The 24361-nt window shown below is 39.7% G+C and overlaps 1 protein-coding gene across 2 annotated transcripts in view; it reads left to right on the top strand.

Annotated features, from left to right (window-relative positions):
• CRADD (CASP2 and RIPK1 domain containing adaptor with death domain) overlaps positions 1-22562 on the top strand; it is a 161037-nt gene extending 138475 nt beyond the window's left edge. For both annotated transcript variants that reach the window (XM_063075887.1, XM_063075886.1), the window contains exon 3: positions 21834-22562. In XM_063075887.1, coding sequence (XP_062931957.1) covers positions 21834-22135 — 302 coding nt within the window. In that variant the 3' untranslated portion in view covers positions 22136-22562. The remainder of the gene's footprint in view (positions 1-21833) is intronic.
• Positions 22563-24361: the final 1799 nt, after the last annotated feature.

Below are 24361 nucleotides of genomic sequence, written 5' to 3'. Positions count from 1 at the left end.
AGAATGAATTACGGAAGTGTCCTTCTCTGCAAGCATTCTCTTTCCATATCAGCTCCAGGCTCAACCATTCAGCAGGTGTTTCTGGGTATCTGCACAGTTTGGAAATTATACCTGAACTAGCCTGAAACTACTGCCTGGTAATCCTCTTTCTCTCTCAAGGGATAGATCAATATTCATTAATCAGATAGAGACTTAGCAGAGCCCAGAGACTCATCTGGAAAAGCACAGACTCTGGAGCCAGACAGACCTCAGTTTGAAACCAGGCTCTGTGACTTATTAGTCTGAGTGATCTGGGGCAAGTCATTCAGCTTTGCCTATTATTAATGACCCCTTTATGAAAAGAAGATGATAATAATACCTATCTTGTGGTGATGGCCTTAAGAATAAAAGTGTTTCCTTAGTCTACCCTTATCCTTGTTTTAAAATGATACGAGAAAGGAACACACGAATATCAGAATTCTCTGAAGCCAGGAAGGGCTGTGTTAGAAACTATTTCTAAGCTTGGAGCAGTCCATTTGTCATTTTAGCCATACACTGGAGAAGGAAATGACTTGTCTTGCTTTTCTTCTCTGTTATTCATCCACTAGCTGGGAGGGAAAATGTAGGGCTGGCTGATCCTAGGTTGAGGAATAACATTAGGCCGTGAGAACCTGTTTTGTGCAGCCCTTCATCAACCCCTTCTTGGTAAAAGAGGAGCCATCAGCACCAAGAAAGAGCAAACAAGGTGTCCAGTACATCTCTTCTAATTTCCCAGACCCTCAATGCGAGGGACCCAACCCACAGAGGAGGGCAGGCATATCAGCCACAGGTCCCCTCTGGCTCCTCCTTTCATCTCCCAACGAGTTTTGCTTTTCCCATTAAGAGCACAGTTCCTTTTAAATGAACAAAAAGTGAGGCGAATACAGCCCTAGAATCGGACAAGTATTTATGTCTCTCTGTGCATTTATTTTCTGTTCTACCTATCCAGTGCATGAATGGAAGTGCTAAACTGTCTTCAGGAAAATCAGAAAGCGAGGAACTTATTAGCATGCTCGACACCTGCCTCAGTGAGGAACTTCTGAAGCCAGAGATATTCTTTGTAACAGAGATCCATCTGTTGCACACACTCTTAATTCAGATATTCTCCCTTCTCAAGCCAAGGCTGAGAGAGCAGCCAATTTTGTGGAAAGATCTCTTTAATAAGAAACGAATAAAACTATCAATGCTAAATAAAATAGACCACTGTGAAACTTGGGTTAAATCCCATAGGGAAGAGTATGTGAGATTAACTGCATTATATAACAAGACCGCCTTTAATAGCTGGCACGATTCTTTCTGTTGTTCCAAGAGGGCAGGCAGCCAAGGCTGGAGCCAAAGCACATGGTATTATTTTAAAGTGCTGCAGCCTCTGGAATTTTTCCTCTGAGAGATGTCAGGAATCAGAGTTTTACTGTGATTTATAGTTGTTTTAAATGTATAATACTTTTTACATTTTCAGAGCTATACCCTCTGTTTCCAGCAGCGCAGGGTTATGTTTCTGTTGCTTTGAAAGATAATTTTCAAATGGGAAGTTTTAAAACTATGCATAAAGGAGGTTTTACAATACTGGGTGTTTGAGTGATTTTAAAAGGACGAAAGGAATGAGGCTGTAAAGGCAGAACCCACAGAGCCTTTTTGTAATGACCTAACAGAGAGGTAGCTGGAGAGAAGTGACAACACCTTCACTCGGCAAATGTCACTGGGTCAGATGCTCCCTGGACCTCCAAGAGGTCACTGTCGGGAATGGTTGGCAAGCCGTGTGAAACTATTGTATTTTTAGATCAGAAATGGTAGAGAATTGCAGATAATGGTAGAGAATTTGTATGGCTCAACTCAATGAACCCTCTCTTCAATACACAGTGTTGAAGACTGTGTAGGGGCCAGCATGCAGTGCGGTGGCAGGGTCTAGGGAAGAGGACCTAACACAGTGAAGTGGGGCCAGGGACAGGAAGGGGACAGCACAGCTGAGTGTTGTTTCTAAACAAGACAAACAAAACAGCTTTACTGAGATATAATTGGCATGCAATGAACCATACATAGCCTTAGTAAACAATTTAATAAGTTTTGACACATGTGTACACCCATGAAACCATCACCACAGTGAGAATAATGAACATACCTTTCACCCCCAAAAGCTTTCCCGTGCCCCTTTGGGGTTCCTTCTTACTGTCACCTCCCTCCCCAGGGCAGACACTTACCTGCCTTCTGACATTATACCTTAGTTTCATTTTGTAGCATTTCACATAAGTAGAGTCCTACAGTATTCTTTTTTTGTCTGGCTACTTTCACTCAGCATAACTATTTTTAGATTCATCCATGTTGAAGTGTGTATCACTATTTTGTTCCTCTTTACTGCAGAACAGTATTTCATTATACAGTTATACCTCAGTTTATCCATTCACCTGTGGATGGATAGTTGTGTCGTTGGCTATTACTGATGAAGCTGCTGTGAACATTTATGTACTCGTGTAAGTCTTTGTGGGGACCGAAGCTTGATTTTCCCTTCCATGCAGGGGTAGAACACTTAACGTGACATCTACACGATACTGTATTGTTAACTGTGGGCACATGTTAGGGCAGGTCTCTAGAACTCACTCATCTCGCATAACTGAAACTGTGCCCATTGAAGAGCAACTCCCCGCTTCTCTCCTCCCCCCGACCCCTGGAACCACTATTCTACTCTCTGTTCCTATGAGTCTGACTATTTTAGATACCTCGTATAAGTAGAATTGTGCCGTTTTCATCCCACTGTGACTGGCAGCCATTCTCATATGAGTAGTGATATTGCATCGTGGTTTTAATTTGCATTTCTCTAATGACTGATGTTGGACATCTTTTTATGTATATATTTGCCATTCATGTATTTTCTTAACCAAAATATCTGTTCAAATCTTTGCCCATTTTTAAAATTGGGTTTTTTATTAAGCCTTGAAAATTATTTGTATATATTGTATACAAAGTCCTTTATAATACGTAATATATATAATATATATAACCTGTATTTTCTCTTAGTCTATGGTTTGACTTTTCATTTTCTTAACAGTGTCTTTCAAAGCACAAAATTTTATCAAAAGGTCCCTCTCTTCCTTCTCCCATCTCTCTTCTCCCTTGAAAACTTTCATTCCAGAGGGGTCCTGCCCCTTACCCAGGGGGAGGAATGCGCCACACAGAGAAGCCAAGAAGAGTGTGAGTAGACAGGCCTTGCTGGGTTTCCTCCCTTACTCTGTGACCACGAGAGCTCTACACGGCTGTCCACTCCTCATTGACCTCAGCATGCAAATAGTTTTCTCTGGGTCTTCGGGTTCCTATCTGAAGGCTCCATGTCATGTAACAGTTTGATTCAATAAGTTTGTTATGCTTTGCTCTCATAAAAAAAAAAAAAACTAAAAAAAAAACCCAAAGAGCAGAAGTTTTAAATCTTGATGACACCCAGTGTATCAACTTGTTCTTTTATGTTTTTTTTGGCGGCTGGCCAGTATGGGGAACTGAACCCATGACTTTGGAGATATAAGGCTGTGCTCCAACCAGCTGAGCTAGCTTGTCAGCCCTTGTTCTTTTGGCAAAATTTGTTCTTTTATGGATGGTGCTTTTGGTGTCATTTCTGAGAAATCTTTGCCTAAGCTAAGGTTGCATATGTTTTGTTTGTGTTTTCTTCTGGGAGTTTTATAGTTTTAAGTTTTCCACTTGAGTCTATGATCCATTTTGAGTTAATTTTTGTATATGATCTGAGGTTTAGTTGGAGTTCTCTCTCTTTCGTGTGTGTGTGTGCATGCACACATATGGATAGTCAATTGTTTTAGCATCATTTGTTGAAAAGGCTATCTTTACCGAATCGCCTTTGCTCCTTTGTCAAAAATCAATTGCCCATATAGGTGTAGGTATATTCCTGCACTTTAGTCTGTTGCATTGATCTATTTGCCTGTCTTCTCACTAATACCCATTGTCTTAATTTCTGTAGCTTTAGCATTGGTCTTGACATCAGTAGTGGAATTCTTCCAACTTTGTTCTTTTTCAAAATTATTTTGACTATTCTAGTTCTTCACATTTCCTTATTAATTTTAGAATCAGCTTGTCAGTTTCTACTTAAAAATATGCTGGGGTTTTGATCGGGAGTCATTTTGATTAGGAGTGATTGGGCTTTCAGGGGGATATGTCCATGGGAGGAAACACATTTTTATATCTGAAAAACTGGCATTTTGAGACCCATACAGCATTTAAAAAATTTTCCACAGCCTTTCTCCCAAGTTTATTGAAAACCCATCTGTGCAAAATGGTGTTATTTGATGCCAAAGGATACAAGGAAAAATAAAATGTTCTAATTCTGGTTGTTATTTCCTATGATTTCACCCTTTTTTTTTTTTTTTTTTTTTTTTTGCATCTCCTGGAGAGAGGAGAGTAAAGACAGTTATCTCAGGCAGCCTTTCACCCCTGGGAAAAGACCCACAACAACGTGGGAAGGTTTGTGCTGCCTTGGGTAGGAAGGGTCCTTTTTGCTATCTCTCCTTCCCTTGGCTGTCTCAAGGCTTATCCACCAAGCATTAGATTATTATGCACTACAGGATTTTCTCTGATTATTTGGTACAAGAGGCACAAATCAAATCCCTGTAGGGCCTGGAAGTTCCTGGACATGAGAAAGCAGCCTGGCAACTGGACTTTCACGTGCCTGGCGGGAGAGAGTGGATGTTGGGGGGTAACCATCATGAGGATGACTCTGGTGAGCTGACAACCAAAGCCACAAATCTGGAATTGTGTGAAACCTCCCAATTTTCAAAATGCTCTCTCTGTAGTTTTTTAAACTGCACAGGCCAAACGAAACACATCTGTGGGCCAAATTCAGTCCATTGGCTACCAGTATGCAGCCTCTGATGGATGAGCTCTTTAATTTGCTTTTATCAGTTCCCTAGAGGATTTATTTCGACAGTTGCTTATTGAGCACTTGTGGTGTTCCAGGAAGGGCTCAGTGCCCTAGAAATTGATCAGGGGTCAGGGGACACCTGCCCCTGGGTTCCAGGTGCTCAGTGCCCTGGAAATTGATCAGTGTGTGTGTGATATGTTGCTGCCCCTTCCAGGGGCTCCTGCTCCAATGCAGGGCTAAGGTGTGGCATCGGGAGGCATCCCAGTGCCACCACCTACTCTCTCCTAAATCTCTTCTTCCCCATGTCCCCACTGTCACTCATTTCAGGCCCTCCAAGAAGGGCACAGTTGATTATGCTTGGAAGAGTCCTAGAAGGCTTCTTGAGGAGATGACATGTGAGCTAATTATTGACATGAAGTAGAAATTAACTGGCCGAATGTGCACTAGAACAATGTTAGTCAAACTTCTAGTTGTTAGTGGAACACGAAATCAATTTAGTGGTTGCTAATCTGGATTAAAATAAAATAAAATAGGATAGCATGTAGTAAAGGTAAATATTTTTTGTTTTGTTGAACTTTTCTTTCAGTTTCTCATACACACTTACCCGCTCATGGTTCCAACACATATATTTTTAAAAAGAAATTTTTGGTTAAAAATATAGAAAAACGTAGTCTGGTAAAATTTCTGTTTTTGAGAACGTTAACAAGGAGATTGAAAGAATATTAATAATAAGCCTGTATTATTTCTGAGATCCTTTCATAAATATGACCCAAAATTGTTAACTTCAGCTGCTTACTTGCAACTCTAAGTAGGTACTGAATTCCTGCATCTGCAGATCACTCTATTACCGACTGAACTCCATCAGTAATTAATTGTGAGAATAAGCAAGTGACTTTAATTCCCTTGATTTTATTTCCTTCATTGGTAAATAAGTGAATTGATCTAGAAAAGTAGTGTTCAAGCCTAAGTTCCTAACAGAGGCAGTTAAGACAATCCCCAGACAATTTACATAAATAGCTAAATTTGCCCACTACTGTATCATTAGCAGCTAAAAAGTGCCTGGCAACATAGTAGCCCTCAGTTAATATTTGCTGAATTAATATGTCTATATTCAGAGTGCCATCACATTTTATATTAAATTAGCCGTATGTGGATTACTTGGTGAAAATTATTACTGAAGTCTCACTTCAGGCACAAAATTCAAAATATTGCAAATCCTAGAAAATTAATAATTTATCGAGTCACAAAATTCCAAAGCCAAGGGGAATTCTCAACTATAGTTAGCTCTTGCTACATGGCAGTGCCTCCCGTGCTTGGCAGGTTAGTTTGGCATTATGTGATCTCTTAGGAACGTAGCCCCTGTGTTACATGCAATTGCTCCATAAGTGTTTTAAACTAAACTTTTAAGGTATTTCTTGGGAGCCACTATCTACCAGACATTGTGCTAGGTCCTATCTGGGAACATGAGAGACACAGCTCCTGTGTTCCTAGAACTCACAGGTCACCGCAGTACATGCCACATGCTTTCACACGGAGTTAACACTTGCTTGCAGGTTAATATCTTTGGACCTGCGTCTCTGTCCATATGATGTGCAGTCAAGTCATTGATTTGGAAGTGGTCTGTTTGACTAGTGTATATTCTGTGAGACTGTCTGTCATCTTCCTTTTTCCTGATTCCAAACTTATGTGTTAATGGAACTAAGGTTATTCCCAGGTTGTTTTTTTCCCTCTAGGGTCATATTGTGTTTGCAGTCAATTAAAACTTCTGAACCTTTCCTCCTGAACTGCATTTAAGCCAGGTTGAAAATATTCTATACGTTTATGATTGATTTTCTAAAAAGTTGATAAGATTTCACTTTTTTTTTTTTTACATCCAGGGTCACATTTATCCCAAAACAAATTCAATCTTGTTAGTATTACTCTGTCAATCTATCAAAATTATTTTGATTTTTGATTATGTCAGTCACCGTGTCACTGTCCTTCCAGCTTTGGGAAGACAACAAATTAAAAAGGCTGCCTTCTGTCTTCTCCCTAGGTTGCTGATAAGAAAGTTTCATTTTTAAGATTATTGTTGTGTCATAGCTTGGAGGGATTTTGCTTGGCAAATTTACATGACCTTCATACTTTTTTATTTCTTTGGTCTTATCAGTAAGCCACTCAACCCAGCTGAACTCCATCAAAGAAATATGCTTTTGTTGCCTAAAGTCAACTGCCTTCTAAGCATTACTGATGATCTTACCCTTTCTCCAAGCAGGTTTAGGACTAATGAGGAAAACTTAAATTAATCAGAGTTGTTATTTTATAATTTATAAGATGCAATTGAAGCTTCTTAAACAACTCTCTCTTTACTCTTTACTGCTCAGGAAACGGCAGCAAAGATAATATCAAGGGACCACAGGCCGGCTTGTTTTCTTCAGTTTGAATATCAGTATAAATATTTATGTATTTGATCTTGAAGATTAAAAGAAAGTTACAAGTATTTTTTTAATTGAAATATAATTGATTATACATATTTATGGGACAAATATTTTAAAACAATTTTGAAAATTTTGGAGAACAATCATCAGTGGGAAATTATGCGATTAAGGAACTCATTTTTTTCTTAGAAAAGGGAAAGAACTCAAAACTTTATATCCACACAGTGTAACTTCTACATAGAGGAATCTTTAATGTCTTTTGCTAGTGTGCTGTGAAGAAGCAGTGTTGTCATTAATGCTGAGAATTTATATTAGATATCTGTGTGTTATGGTAAACCAACAAGGCACTTTGGAATTTTGTCTCTCAAAAACTACACTCTGCTTTTAATTTCAAGAGATAGTTTTAAGTACATGTGATTTTTGCCATCTGCCACAGATTTATGACTTAGTAATGTTAGAAGCAGGGCTATGACTTTCATGGGCCAAAGTCACTTTTGCCTTTGTGGGCCCCTTTCTCCCTAAAATAATATTTAAAAATTACATTTTATGATTATGTTGATATAAAGATTAATATATTAATACTATATATTCGAACATTGTCTTTGACCTAAAGTTCATTTTTTCTTCTGCTTGTAAAATAAATTAAAAATTTTTTATGGATCCCAAAAGAGCATTGTGAGTCTTGGCACTGTCCCCACTGTGCCAATAAGTTGGGCCTAATTAGAAGTTATTATTTTTTCCTCTTAATGTTTTTAAAATGTGCTTTTGTATTTTAACTTCCCTTTTTTTAAAAAAAAATAAGAGAAAAGCCAACTCTGTATCTATAAGAGCAGCTTTATTAAATTCAGTAAGCAACTGCATATTTGGTAAGAATGAGCTATATCAGCTCTGACCTATATCAACAACTATTCTGAATAAGATGTAAAAGATTTTTAAAAACTTGGCAAAACAGAAATATATGTCCTTTACATAACTGCTTCAAACCAACTACATGTACTGAAGCTTCTGTAGCTATTATGAGCTATCTAAGGCATAAGTGCTCCAATCAGCATTTACCCATTTTGTAGTTTCAAACAGTATATAATGACCATGAAATATCACATTTTCTCCTCCTTTAATCCCCCTTCCTTTCCTATAGCAGTATAAAAACTTTGTTTATCTCTTTTTTGGCACCCAGTGGTTTTAAAGCTTAAAGGTAGAAGGTCAGGTGTTATTTTTCATTCATTCGGATTCTCATGAATTTCCTATGTTATAAAACTGATATGTGCTCATTATAAGGAATTCAAAGAATGCAGAAAAGTAAAAAGAAAAAAATCATGTCCTGTCATTCAGAAATAAGCCTCATAATCATTAAGTGAATGTAGTGTTAGACATCTTTGTAAGCATGTTTGCAGATGAGAAGATGGATGGATCAATGGATGGACAGATGGGTGGATGGATGGATGGATAGATAGATATGCTTTCATGTAAGTGGAATTATATGATTTATACTAATTTTTAAACTCAAAAACCATTACATTTAAATTTACTTGAATTTAACTGGAAAAAAGAAACTGAGAATTAAGCTATTACTGAACTTTGAATAAACATTTTTTCACAGTAAGAAATGTTATTTTTTCCTTCTAAGCTTGGGAAAAGAGGTGACGAAGAACTTGCTGGATTTGATTTTGTGTTTTTTTCCAATTAGAAATTTCTGTGGCAGATGTTGCTGTTCACCCAGTTCTGTTCTGGGATATAGGAGAATCATACTTCCTCACTCCCTTCAAGTTAGGTGTGACCTTGTGACTTGTTTTAGCCACAGAACATGAGCAGAAATGACCAGTGTCACTTACAGATGGGTGAATTTCATTGCCAGGTCTCCTCCAGTCTCTCACCTTTCTTCTTCTGTCTCATTGAGCATGGATGCCTGTGTTAATGCAGAGGGGCACCTTTGAGCACATGGAGGGCATTGCCCTGAGGAGCCACAAGGCCTGCCATGTGGAGTGTGAGCACAAATGAGCTCTCGTTCTAAGTCACTGAGATTTAGGACTTGTTTCTACCCGTAGAGAACTTAGTCTATCCTGACTGCTATCATTTCCGTGTTAGCCGGGGCTGATTTCCTCCCTGCCACGATGAATGAGATCGTACACACTCTCGCTCTGCTTTCTTCCCTTCTAGATTTTAGTTAGTTACATTGTTATTTTCACACAGTCGAGGCATATACTATTTACATTCTATTCTCTAATATAGTCATGATTTCGATGAATTATATTATTATTTTCATATAATCAAAGTATATATAACATTATGTTCTGCTCAGTTTTAAATTAGTTTTATATTTAAATGAATTCAGTGCCCAGTACTGATCTTTTTCCTCTGACTTTCCTATTACTGATACCAAGGCGCAGATCCTGGGGTTTAGTGGAGACTGCCTGGCAGAAGAGCTTTCTGCCCCGGAGGGGAGGTACTTTAACATTTGCCTTGTTTAGAATTGCCACACATGGTGATATGAAAAGCAGACTGGCTTTTAGCAGTTTCATTACTGATTTTAAATTCTCTATAAATAGTACATCCTTTATTGCCTGCCTCTAAAGCAAACCAATTTCCCCTACCCCCATTGGTATTGCACTGCTGATACCTTTTTTTATTCATTGCAGTGAGTAGATTGTCAACTTTGTGTGTGTGTGTGTGGCTGGACGGTACAGGGATCTGAACCCTTGACTTTGGTGTTATAACACTGAGTTCTAACCAACTAAGCTAACCAGCCAGCTAGCTCATCAAGAATCTTGAAGGAGGGCTCATGAATTGTGAAGTTTTGAGCTTTTTTCATATTCAAGAATATCTAATGATTACCTTTATATTTGAATATCATCTTGGCTAAGAATAATATTCATACACTGTACTATATTCCCCGTAGACTTTTTGAGGACTTAGTTCTTTATCTTTTGCATTTAAAGTGCTGTTGAAAAATTTAACTGGCTTTCCTCTCCTTGCTTTTATTTATTGAAGAATTATTTTTGGGAACTGGAAATTCAATTCTTTAACCAGGGAATGTCTCACAATTGATAGTTCCATATCCATTTTTTTCTAAAAACAGAGTATGCTCTTTCATCGTAGAGGTTCTGTTGCTCACTTATTTTAAGGATGTTTTCTTGTATTAGTTCTTTGAATGCTTTGGGCTGGGTTTTCTACTTCAGGAATGCCCATTATTAACTTTTTCATGGATTATATTTTTCTCTCCTTCGTATCTATCATTCTTTGTAAGTGCTTTTTATCTCTGATTAAAGCCTTTCTGGAATATAAATAATGTTGAATCATGTTAATTCCATTCCTTGATGTTTCTCATTTTTTACTAGTTTCATAATGATGCTATTTTAGTTCTTAATTTATCACTTTAGTGTGGCAAGCTTTCTTTTTAATCTCATTTTATTATTTGATTATCTCATTATTAAGCTCAGTTATACTATATTCTTGTTCCTATTCTGTTCTTATTAAATTGTTCTATGACACAAAATACTGTCTCTTATTTCTTGGAGATTGTGGGGTTTGGGTTTTGGTCAGTTTTCTTCTACATAATGTTACATTTTAAAATCATTTGTTACAATGGTGTGTCACTCGACTGCCATGCTGTTCCATCCCGTCTTGCTGGTGTTTGTGCAGCTGTGTCTAGACTGTGGTGCTCTGATCTACTGGAGTGATTTCTCCTTGACTCTCCTGATCCCTGTGCGTTGCTCCTCGAGGACCGGACATTTCCTTTCTGTCCACATGTCTACTGCTTATGGGCATGTGTAGGCAGGGGAGGGAGCTCAGCTGAGTTGCACATGTGTGGGACACGCTGTGACACCTGTGCTCTGCAGTCCTTGTTCACATTTCTGATCTCCCCATCTCTCCGTGGGGCAGTTACCATCTCCGTTCTGCTGAAGTCAGAAGAGAAAAAATGATAAGAAAACCTACTTAATTTGTTCCTTTTCAGATCTGGAGATAGTAAAGTGAATCCCTTCGAGTAGAGTTTTGTTGAATAATTGATACAGCTTCAGGGAGGCAGGAATTGGAAGGTGGTTCAGGCATCTTTTTGACATTACCTTTGTTCCTTTCCTTAGATAATGAGGGGATAGGGGCTCTAGGATCAGGCCTCACTCTGCCATCTTTACCCAGAAGTCTCTTGGAGTCTGTCTTTCTCTTTTCAAATCAAATGTGGATGTGGGAGGGGAGAGTTCATTGTGACCCAGTTCAGTTTAGAAAGGAGTAGCAGCCTACCTCTAACCTTGACAATATTTGACTGTTATGGAGTCACCCTCTATTTAATTTTCTGTTCACTCCCAGTGAATTATGCAGTGTAATTTCTCTGGCTTTTAAGTGCTAAGTAAACTAAAAGTAGGAGTACTTGGTAATGCTGTAACACTGTAGCTAGAGAGTAGAGAGCAGATCTAAATGATTATGTTGTAATTTTTTAAGTTCATTCATTTATCCAGTAAATATGTAGTAAGTGCTTACTGTGTGCGAGGCTTTATTCTGGGTGTCTGGAATATATCAGGGAGCAAAATGGACAAAAATCTGCCCTGCCTGCGAGGAGCTTCCATTCTAGCAGGCATGAGTTGGGGGAGAGGGTGGGGGGTGGAGAGCAGACAGCAACAATAAATAGAGCACATCTATAAAACACATCATACGTATGAAGGTGTGGACAAGAGGAATCAGGGTGGCTGCACTGAGAAGTCACATTTTGGAGAGAGTCAGTGGACGAGGGCACCCGGGCAAGGAAACAGCAATGCAAGGAGGCTCTGTGCAAGGCTGGCAGGTGGGTCCAAGGAGCAGGACAAATAACAGGTTCATGGAGCTGTCAGGTCCCTGCGAGAGCAAGAGACAAATGAATGGCCCAACAAGTTGTAACATGAACTTTTAAAGTTTTTTTACTGTTTTGAAAAATTTATTGTATCAAATACTCATTTCACTGTGCCCCCCCCCCACCATGGAAGGATAAGTTTCCACATGTGATCTTTAAAAAGCAGAAACAAATAAACAAAAATTATTACTAAAAACCCAAAAGCCTTGATTCTCTCTTAGAAGATATGTAGGGGAAACTGACACAATAATAAATGATTACTTATTGATTTAGTGAGAAATCAAAAATCATAAGATCTGTGGAAAGTAAAAAAATTGCTTCTAAAAAAGATAGTATTGTATGACATGTTATATCCAAATGAGGTCTTGGAAGTCATCTGGTTTTCCCTTTTACAAGTGAGAAAACAATCTGAGAGATGCTAAGTGACTTATCCTAATCTGTATGACTAGCTGCTGGCAGATTCAAATTTAGACATTACCCAGGCCTGCTAATTCTTAGTCCAGAGCTGTGTCCACCCTACCTCCCGCCTTTTAATTCAGTGAGAACTCAATTTTGCTAACAGTTTTGTTATTGACCTTCCACAGACTTGATAGTCAAATCAAGTTTTCCATTATAATAAGCAGAATTTATTTGTATTTTTAACATGGCCTTGTTCTCTGGAGTATGCTGTCACTTCATCATCCTGGAAATCGGTTTTAGAAAGAGCAAACAGTTGATTTCTCCACCTCTCTGTGGGGATCAGATTGTTCTCTGTGATTATCTATCAGAACAAGGGGTTCTAAATCATTTTCTTTTCAAGGTGCTCTTTTTTCCTTACCAGGCAACTGGTCCTTCAGCAGAAGGGATTTTTCTGCAGAGCCGTTGCACTCACAGACCAGGTTAACACACGAGTTCTGGGAGGTGACCAGTCAGGTTAGCTTTTCCAGCCTGGAACGAACGAACGAACACACACACACACACACACACACACACACACACACACACACACACACACACACACATGACTGCTGGGTTATAAGGAATATGTATATTTGTTAGCACAAGTAATGAAACTGCACAAACAACCTTATACATGTCTCTTATGGGTCTTTTTCACAATTTTTCTTGGGTTCATATGGATTACTAGGAAACAGATTGTGCAGTGCATTCAGTTTTACCCCCAGTGCCAGCTTCCTGTCTCGATTGACTGCCCATCTTTATCCCCATCATATCCCAGCCAAAACTTGGTTTTGTCTAGATTTCTGTGCTTTTGTGTTTCCAGTTTGGATCACCTATTCATACCTTTGTTCTTTTTCTGATGGAGGTTCTTATCTTTTCTGTTGGTTTTCAGGAGTACCTTATACAGTCTACATAGTATTTCCTTATTGGTTTTAGACATTTAACAAGGATCTTTTCCCATTCTGTTCTGTCATCTTGACTCTTGGTCTCCTTTGCTGAGCAGAAATCTTTAATTTTGTTGTGAAAAAAATTCATCTTTCAGGGATTAATTAAAAAAAATCCTTTCCCACGAACGTTTATAGATACTTCTACATCATTTTCCACAAACCTTATGGTTTTACCTTTTATGTTTGGGCCTTCATCCAGGTGGAATTCATCACTATTTATGGTGTGATGTCAAAGACCAGTTTTCTTTCTCTCTATATAATTAGCTAGTCTCCCCAAGTTTGGGGAAAGTCTCTCTTTTCTCCATTATGGAATTTTAATTGTCATTATAAGAATTGTCATATTTATGTGATAATAATGATTATCCCACCTAGCTCATGAATGACTCTTTCTTTATTCAGCTCTTGCTTTACGTCTTTTAATAAGGCTTAAAATTTTCCCCATAGAGGTCTTATGTGGTCTTCACTAATTTAATTCTTAGATCTTTTATACTTCTCATTGCTTATTTTTAAGTTATATTTTATATTTTATTATAGCTAAAGTGTTAAAATGCTATTTTGTTGGGTTTTGTTTTAAATTGATCTTGTATCTGGTAATTTTGCTCAATCCTCTTATTCTAGTGGATTGTCTATGCTGGTCTTTTTCTACAAATTAGGTCCTATTGTCTGAAAATAGAGATAATTTTATCTCTTCCCTTTAAATGCTTATACCCAATTCCTTTTTCTTTGTACCATTGGCCAGGACCTCCAATGCTGTATTACACGGTAATGGAGGTAGGGGGCATCCTTGTCTTGTTCCTATTCTTAAAGGGAATACATTTATATATTCTACATTAAATCAAATGCTTATTAAAGGCTTTTACAATCTCTGCCAAGGTAAGAAAGTCCCTCATATTCTGAATTTTTAAATATTCTTTAAAAATCATAGATAGGTGTCAAACTTTATCAAATGCTTTTTGTAATTTTGAAGATAAGAATGACTTTCCTCTTTATTGATATGTTGAATTAATTGATAGGTTTTATGATGTGAAAAATTATTATAAACCTGGAATAAATTCTACTTTTTTATGATATGTCATTTTCATTCATGATAAATTATTGTCATGATATAATATTCATGATATATTCATGACATATTATTATTTAGGTTCAATTAGTTAATATTTTATTTAGGATTTTTGCTTCTAAAATCATAACTGAAGCAGGCCTGAATTTTTTTTTTTCTTGTATTCCTCTTATCCTGTTTGGAATAAAAGGTGCATAAACCTCATAAAATCAGCTAAGTAGCTTTTCTTCATTTTCTATTTTCTAGAACAACTTATGTAAGATAGAAAATTAAACATTTCATTAGTGTTTGATAGAGCTCACCTGTAAAACCATCAGGTCCTAGAGCTTTTTGGCAGGGGAGGGATTTGTTTGCCATTTCAAAGTATTTGATACTTTGTTTTATTCAAATTTTCTATTTTTTTTTTTCTGTACCATTTTCCAAAATTTGTGAGTGTTTGGAGATCATTGTTCACCAAATTTTCACTCCTCCCACCCTGTGAGAAGATTTAATTCCATCCTTTTGGTGTTGAGCATGGCCACATGTCTTGCATTGATCAATGGAACATTAGTGGACTTCATTAGTGAGCAGAAGCCTTAAATGTTTTAAGGCAAGGGTTAACCTTTAACTCCTAAAAAGTGGCTGCACTAGAAGGGAACAGTCTCTTAGCTCCATTTTTTCCCTAGTCCAGCAAACCTGAAGCAATGACACTTCCATCAATGCCAGAGTCTCACTGCAACTGTGGGTTGGGGTGACTTATCTATTAGCAGACTCTCCAGAGGAATGTGTATATTTTTTAACAATGCTACCATATCCAACTGAGTCACTGTCATAAAGAATTCATATCTGCTTACAACATTTTCAGTTGTGTTACAAAAACTGAAGCTAAAAGAGGAGTATTACAGTTAAAGCCCTTTCTGTTATTCTAGACCCCTGACTGCAGATTTAGCTGACTCTCCCAGCATCTGTTTACATGTCTGTCGGGTGTCTTCTTTAGTTCATGGTCTTCAGCCTCTGTACCCTGCATAGTTCCTCTTCTCAGGTCTTTTTAAAGGTGGTCACATATCATAGAATGCAGGGCAAAAGGGGGAGTTTGATCCAATAGGACACTGGGCCTGTGGGCTTTCTTTCACTTGGAGAACCCACATCCAGCCAGTAGTAAATGGGGAATGCTGTTTGCACAGAGATGTGTTGGAAGAGATGGTTTTTTCTAGAACAAGTAAAGCCAGAAACACATGCTAGTGGAGATGGTAAGTCAGAAACTTGACTTGGAGGACCATTTCCTTTAACATTAGGATCAGCTCCTAGGGAAATGCACATAGAGTTCCCTTTTGTGCTCAGTAAGGGGCTAGAGGTTGGGGGGAGGAGGTCACAGAAGAAGAACACATGTCTCTGCCATAAGGAGTTGGGAGACAGCAATGTTATATATAAAACATAGAAAAAGTATGAATGAAACTTTAGGCCTTATTCTAAATGCAATAGGAATTGGAAAGGAGAATTTTAAGTTTGAGCCAGAACAGCTATTGATAGGTATAGGTGAGGGAGGGGGAGATAGCTGGAGGGGAGGGGACACTATGTTGTTTTCCCTCATGTAATGACCCACAGAGATGGGGGATGGAGGGGTGTGAGAGTAAGAGGGGGCATGAAGGGTGGGGAAGGGGTTACCCCGTCCCTTTAAGTGGACCCTTGGCTTCATTGTGGTGGATGGGTTTATCCGCGTACATTGTTCCTTTTGAAACAGATGAGCTTTAACTTCCTTGAGACTGGGATTAAAAGATTGCAGGAAAAATTTAGGATCTGCATAAGGGAGAGCAATTTGTTAGTATTAAAGGAATTAAATTCTTGCTTAGGTTTTTAAAAACTAGGATAAATATTCCTAAGCCACAGCGTCTAGTGGTTCTTAACCAGGGATAGTACTGCCTCACCCCAGAGTATGTGAACTTGTGTGCTCGTGGGGGAGTGGGAGGTGTTACTAACAATTAGTAGGCTCAAGCCAGGGACGCCCTACCACGTACTGGGGAAAGCCCTGCACAGCACACTGTCTGCCTGGAACGTCAGTGGTGCACTTGTGGAGAAACACTGGCCTTCTCAAACTTCAGTCATTTGGGTTCCACTTGTGCAATTTTTGCCATATCTGTGTACCACTAATTTAATGCTCGTCTTTTATTTTTTAATTGATTTTTTATTTGCTTTTTGTCATTCGATATCTGCTTTTTGTTTACTTTTTATTTACTTATCTTAATCCTTGCAATCATGGGTTTGAAATGCTACTTATACTTCTCCAATCATACTACAGTAGACACATGACTATTGTAATACAGAATGTTCACCCATGTTCCTCTTGGCATCATCTTGGTATGCACACTAGCTTTGAGAAACAGATGCCAGATGATCACACAGGACTGATTTGTAGCTTGACCTGATTTTATGTAGTATATCCTTGGGAGTTGACGCTAAGGACTCAGGGCTCTCCTTTTTAAGTAACCATGTATTCAGCAGAGTTCACAAGAAGAAGGGGCCTCGTAAGGATGCTCTTCCATACAGAGGTCAGGGGGCACAAGCAGCTGTTACTGCCTCTTTCTGTGTGTAAAGATGTCTAGTTGGAAGGGCTTGATTTGCTTGGCAGGATGGTGCTTATATGTCAGTTATCTTTGCTCCAGCCTTTATCCACAGACTGCTGGCCATCTCTCATGTATGTGACACTATTCACAAGGGATGTGTGACCCTGAAAGTGCAGAAGAATCAGAGCAGATTCGATCCTTACTTCCAAATAATTGGCTCAAAGCATAAGTTGCATTCATAGTTGGCCAGGAGGGAAGAGAATGACAGAGTGTAGCAGGAACACAGATGCTCTCTCCCCAACACCCAATGAACTGAACCAAAAGGCAGCTAAAAGCAAAGACAAACCCAGCCCCAAATTCACCACCAGCAAATAAACAAACCAAAAAACCAATTACCACTTCATGCCAGGCACTTTGAAAAGTGACAGGCAGGGAAGGAAATACCCCATGCTGACTCCTCAGAGCAGTACTGGGAAAAGAAGGTGAGGGGACAAAGTCCTGGGGATTCCTCCTAATACAGTTAAAGATGGAAAGAATCTGGTTGAGGAGGAGAGTAGATAGCCTTGGTAAATGTCCAAAAAAGCCCTCAGCAGAAGCAGGAAGTCAACCTAGAACAAGCCATCTCCCAGTCTGTGCCAAGTTACAGGAAAGAGACCATAGGAGTGAGTATGCCCCGGTTAGGCAGAGCGGGCTCTGGTCTAAGACATTTAACTGGCTTCCAAAAGAGGACAGAGCATAGGACCCCCAGCAAGGGAGGGCCAGTGAATGCGCCCTCCCCTCCATGGCAGAAAAGTGCATAGAAAGCAACAGCCAACTTCGAGTTATAACTCAGAGGGAGAAAGACAGCTGTAAAGTAAGGACAGTGTCTGCGACACATCTGCTTGCTGCAGGAGAGCGACCAGGAGTTCTGGACAGAGATGCTCATGTTGGAAGTATGAATGAGATGACGATGAAAGTTCTGACAACCCTGTGAAATGCTACCACAGAGGAGTGAAAGAAAGGAGCACATCTTGCAAAAATGAACGTATAACCAGTCTGGTCTGAAAGAAAACCCAGTCCTGGAAAACTCAGCCTCGCAAGTATTTTTTGCTATTGAAGAGCTCAGTATCAATTAAGCAGAAATAAAAGCCCAGAATGTAGTTATGACAAAACAACAATGGGATTCTTCTAGTTTTAATTTTTAATTGTGGTTAAATATACATAACATAAAATTTATCATCACCATTTTTAAATGTACAGTTCAGTAGTGTTAAGTACATTTGTGTTGTTTTGCAACTAAGCTCTAGAACTCTTTTTGTCTTGCAAAACTGAAACTCTACGCTCATGAAATAATAACTCCCTATTCCTCCCTCCCCCAGCCTCTGGAAACTACCATTCTACTTTCTGACTCTATGAATTTGACTACATTAGGTACCTCGTGTTATTGGAATGGAATCACACAGTATGCATCCTTTTGCAACTGGCTTATTTCACTTAGCATAATGTCTCAAAGATTCATCCATGTTGGAGTGTATGTCAGAATTTCCTTCCTTTTTAAGGCTGAATAATATTCCATTGTATATGTCTACCACAATTTGCTTATTCACTCACCCATTGTTAGACACTTAGGTTGCTTCCACCATTTGGCTACTGTGAATAATGCTGTTGTGAACATGGTGTACAAATATCTCTTTGAGTTCCTGCTTTCAGTTATTTTGGGTATATACCTAGAAGTGGAGTTGCAGGGTTGTATTGTATGGTAATTCTTTTTTTAGCTTTTTGAGGAACAGCTGTACTGTTTCTCATAGCAGCTGTACCATTTTGCACTCCCACCAACAGCGCACTAGGGTTCCAGTTTCTCCACATCCTTGCCAACATTTGTTATATTCTGGCTTTTGTTTTTTGTTTTATAGTAGCCATCCTAATAGGTATGAGGTGGAATGGAATTCTTAAAAGATAAAGCCAGGAAAAGGAATTGAGAACAAAAACACAGTACAAGAGTAAAACAGGATAACACACACCCACACAACATAATAGACATAGCTGAAAATCAAATGAATGGCATGAGGGAAAGGAGTGAGATAATCACAGGGAGGAGATTAAAGCAATAAGAGAAAAACTGGCAGCCGTGGAAGATAGGCAGAGTCATCCAACATACGAAGCAGAAAAAGAATACAGAGATATGACCCAGGAACACCTTTCTGAAAGGAAGAACGAACAGAATCTTTGGTCAGAAGATCATGCCACATACCTGGAAAAGCAGATATAGAATGGCAAAGATGTACCCTGGTCTAAAGCTTCAGTACTTTAGACCCCAGGCAGAAAAAGCAAGTTACACAAAATGTTGGATGACCAGGTTGGTATCAGAATTCTCCACACCAACATTCCTTAGCATAAAATATGAGCAAGGTTTACAAACCTGTAAGAGGAATAAAACTATTTAAATAACATAACATTATATTCACAATTTAAAATTCTAGCAAAAATAATATGAACTATAAAAACAATAGAAAATTGTTTCTTCTAAACACTAAGTTATCATTCCAGTGGAGGCAATAAGCAGTGTTGACCTGAAAGAACTCAAAGAATATTACAACCATGAACATTTCTTGAAAAAAAACCTCCCTATGATGATATTGACCCAAATGACTCAAATCAAAATAACAGACCCAAGAGTAGAAAAGCCACAGTTGGAAAACAAAACAAAACAAAACAGTAACAACAAAAAACACTGGTTTCAATCCACTATAATGTAGTCTTAAGACTAAACAATTCATGGGAGAGGGCGGGGGTGGATTATTGTTACAGAAACATACATATTGGGCACCTGACAAAATTAAAATGATATAAGCAACAAAAATCAAGACGTGTGAGGGAAGGGAGAGGGAATGTAAAGCATTAATTAGTAGAGCATTAATATGAAAACATGTAGCTAACCCTTAAGTTTTTATAATTTTCTTCTCTGCATTAAATCCTGTGCATATGTGTGTGTGTTAAGTATTCAACTGCTGGTCAGAAAGCCATTTAGTTTCACTTCTGCTTCTTTTTCTTCTGTTAAATTCCAACAGAATTAAATAGCTCTTATTAGGAAGAAGCTCTTATATTGTCATTTTTAATGCAATCATTGCTGCCTATGTATGCTTCTAACTGTGCATGTTCATGATGAGATGTTCAGAATGAAGATCACCAACTGTAAACACAATGGTGGGATATTTGATTATTGTTTTCTTCTTTGTACTTTTCTGTGTTGCTTGAATTTTTTTAATGAGCCCATATTTTTAATAAAAGCACCCATATTTTTTTAAGAGCCATAAAATCATTACTGTTAATATAAACTATTGATCAGTAGTGTCATCATTACTCTCATTGCTTCTTAGTCATTTTTTAAAATATTGCAGTGAAAGAAAATTCCAGAAAGAATCCTTGGTAATATTTTTGCAACTCATCTCTAAGGTCTTGGCAACTGCTTAGAGGTCAAAGGCACGCACAGTGGGAAACATCAGCTCCTCTAATAGGATGCCTTTTGCCACCTTATTGAATCATAAATTGAAACAGTGGGCTGGTGAGTGTGGAGTGGATTGACCTGAATCCCTTTGATGCTGATGACCAGGAAGTGTAGTACGATGTGCTATCGTACAAATGTCTGAACCTAACCAATAGCTAGCACCATCGTTTTGGATATTTGGAGTCCCTCCAACCTCTGCACTTGGCTGCTGCTAACTCCTTTCACTGCCTCCAGAGTGCTCTCCTGCCTCTGGACCTTTGCACATACAGTTCCTTCTGCACAGGATGCCTTTTCCCCTCTCCTCCCCCTCCACCCAGCTCCTCCTCCTCATGTTCAGGGCTTTGCTGTAGCCTCCATCCTCAGGAATGACCCACACTAGGTTAGGACCCCTTCTGTATCACCAGTGGCTAGGTGGGGTCATGCTGAACACACTCAATGTCACCCTTCTTAGCAGACTGGCTTCAGGCAGAATCTAACATAGGAAGTGCAAGGTCAGGTTCTCTTGGTGCCCCTCCACACTTTCTCTTCCCCTTCTGCGCCCTGCCAGGATGGTAAATCTGCTCCTGTGGCCTCCACTGCTAGCTACGTACCCTGCTGTCCTCTTTCCCCATTACCTCACGGCCTCTCTGGTTTATTTTTCTCAGCAGGCCTCTTGGTTCCTGCTCCTGTCAGCAACTGCACCTTTTTCCTGGTAATGTTTCAAGTTTCAGCTCATCAGGAGAGCTGTTTGGTTTAGCCTCTCCCCTCCAGCATAGCCCTTCCTGCAGGGAGGAGCATTCACAGCCTTGGCTCAAGCCCTACCTCGGGGCCCACAGGCCGGGGCCAGAGGGAACTGCAGCCCCGCAGCCATTCATAAATTCCCCCAGAACTCCTTGCGTTGACCTCTGGTCAAAGAGATGGAAGTGGAAAATCCTGTTACAAAGCAGCATGTACAAGGTAATCCTAAGTGTATGCTTTATACGTAAAAGAAAGGAGATAGACCAAATTATTATGAATGGGTTTCTCTGGTGGGGTTTCTAGTGATTTTTATTTTCTTGTTCTCAAATTTTCTGTAACAAACATTTTCATAGATGCTAAAGGGCATTTCTTAAGCCCTGAAACATGGCCCTGTACCGAGCAGTCCCCAAGAAGACTAGGAAGAGTTGTGCTCTGCCACCGGCAAGTGCTGTCCTGTTCTCCCCCCGTTTCTCCTTCTGTTCCCAGCTCATGTGTTTGCTTGCTTATTTCACCTTCATGTCTTCTTCCTCCCCAGGTGACAGGGTGACTGGGATCCCTTCGCACATGCTCAACAGCTCCCCGTCGGACCAGCAGATTAACCAGCTGGCCCAGAGGCTGGGCCCCGAGTGGGAGCCTGTGGTGCTGTCTCTGGGGCTGTCTCAGACGGACATCTACCGCTGCAAGGCCAACCACCCCCACAACGTGCAGTCGCAGATGGTGGAGGCCTTCGTGCGCTGGCGGCAGCGCTTCGGGAAGCAGGCCACCTTCCAGAGCCTGCACAGGGGCCTGCAGGCCGTGGAGGTGGACCCCTCAGTGCTGCAGCACATGCTGGAGTGATGGTGCCTCCATCAGTCCTCGGGGAGGGCGTCCCCATGTCCCCTGGGCTGAATCCTGACTTTCACTCAGTGCAGGTGGTGTTTTGTTTTGCTTTGTTTTTTCTTTTTAATGATCCTTAGATGGAAGGAGAAAACAGAGTTCCACTTGACATTATTTGAAAGGCTGTATTACTCAGTAGATCTCCCACGTTGGCCCAACAATTCGTTGTTTTTAATTGCTTGAAGATTGTGTTCTTGTAATTGTTCAGTTTTTAATTGTGTGATTGCCTTTTAATAGACTGTTAAATCATAGTAGTTAAAAACAAAAAAAAACCCATATTATCACATTACATGCAGGTGTCCTATACAGAACACACCCACTTTTACGTTGCCTGGGAACTGAACCATGGACTTTCCTATTCATAATGATGATGATAATAAAAACTGAATTACTGTATATAATGTGCCCTTTCATAAGAAAGTATTGTGTTTTGTTTTCCTCATTCTTGGATTGCATGGATTAATGGTGTAAAATTACAGTAGTCATTTCTTTGGAACAGAATTGATAGTAACAGCCAAATGGTTACTTTCCCCAGTCAAGATAAATAGCTCAGGCAGGATATCTGTATTAAATATAAGACACTAAAGCTCCATGCAAAGACCAGTTCAAATTGCAGCATGCATTCCCTAGCCCTTCATCTTTAAAAGATTGCTGAAGAAAACCCTGTGCCATTTATTTAAGGGATTTCCTTGGGGGATAAAAGGGGTCATAGTCTTTCCGTGGAGCTGTAATGATCGAAGTGTTGTGCTCCTAAGGAACGTGATTTAGTCTCCTGTCCTTTTATTAATAGCACATGGTGTTTATAAAACACTTTATAGCATTTTCAAGACTTTTCGTATGTGTGATCTCATTTGGGCCTCTCAGTCCTGTGAGCTAGGTGGGCAGGAGTGGTGAGCCTCCGCCTGTAGAGAGATGAAGTGATCTGATTGGGGTGAGTGAGCCGCAGCACTGGCCCTGCATGCCCCTTCCAGCTGCTCCCCATGGCTTCTCCCCCTCTCTATTGCATGCTAAGAAGCTTGGGTCTTGCTCCCCAGCCACTAGCTTCATCGCCTTGGACAAGTGGCTTAACCTCCCTAAGCCTCAGTTTCCTCACTGATAGAATGGGGAGATGATTATACCCACCTCCAAGATCTTTGTGATGCTAAAAGCAAGAGCGTCTGCTAAGGGCACAGCCAGAGCTGGCCTGTAGTCAGCTCTCGGGAAATGGTAGCTTAACAGCTACCAATGCTGCCATGGCTGAACCTGCAGTTCAGAGACAAAGCTGAATGGTGGCTAAAGCTGAGGGCACCATAGGAAGACCTGCTGCTGTCATGTTTCTTGCTAAGCTTTAAAATGTGATGTCATTTTATTAACTCTACAGTGTGTCCAGTCTGTGATCCGTCCTTCTCAATAATTGGGGAATCTATTTCCTAAGTCTAGTGTAACTCAGGGTTTTTCAAAAAGGGGAAAAAGTTATACTTTTTACCTCTTTCCTGTCCAAGGACAAGTATATAGAGTGGTAGAGTTGGACATGAAGTGGGTGCTCAAAAAGATGACAGTGACATATTGATAGCATCTTTTCAGGCATCTGGTAGCCATATTGCCTTTACTAATAAAGATCAGTGACTCCATGGTTCATTCATTCAGTGAATTCAATTCAAAAGGATAGTCTACTGGCCTTATCAGCTTTAATTTTCCATTTTGTAGCCCAGCCAATAACTCATTATCTTGTAAAATTCTCGTACTTTTGGCCGAATCACTGCACCCAGTGACTCACTGTACTTTTGTGGCATCTTCAGTCAACTGCTGTCAACCTTGGACTTGTTATGTTGCTACCTTCCCCTTGGGTTTCCTAATAGAGCTTTGCTTTGGCTTTTGTTCTCACCACTCAGAGTCACATTTATGAATGAGTGACTATAGCTGGGCTCTGCTTTGTCTGACTAGACGGCATTTTAGAGGCAGTTCTGACGATTAGCTGGGTCGTCTTCCCGTCATCCCTAAGGAATCTGTCATGCACAAAAGCTCTTCTGTGCTCTGTCAGCAGTGAGGGACAATTAGTGAAGAACAAGCCCACGAAGGGCCTGACAGACAGGGCCGAGGGGACCATTAGAGCGCTCCGACTTGCCCTTAATGAGCAGAGTTGTCTCCACCATCAAATGGCAGCAGCAACTCGTTGGGCTGCTCAGGTTCTTGCAGGAGACTTTCAAG

The sequence above is a fragment of the Cynocephalus volans genome, chromosome 12, assembly GCF_027409185.1.
Source record: "Cynocephalus volans isolate mCynVol1 chromosome 12, mCynVol1.pri, whole genome shotgun sequence".
NCBI classification, from domain to species: domain Eukaryota; kingdom Metazoa; phylum Chordata; class Mammalia; order Dermoptera; family Cynocephalidae; genus Cynocephalus; species Cynocephalus volans.
This window is presented reverse-complemented; position numbering and strand designations above follow the sequence as displayed.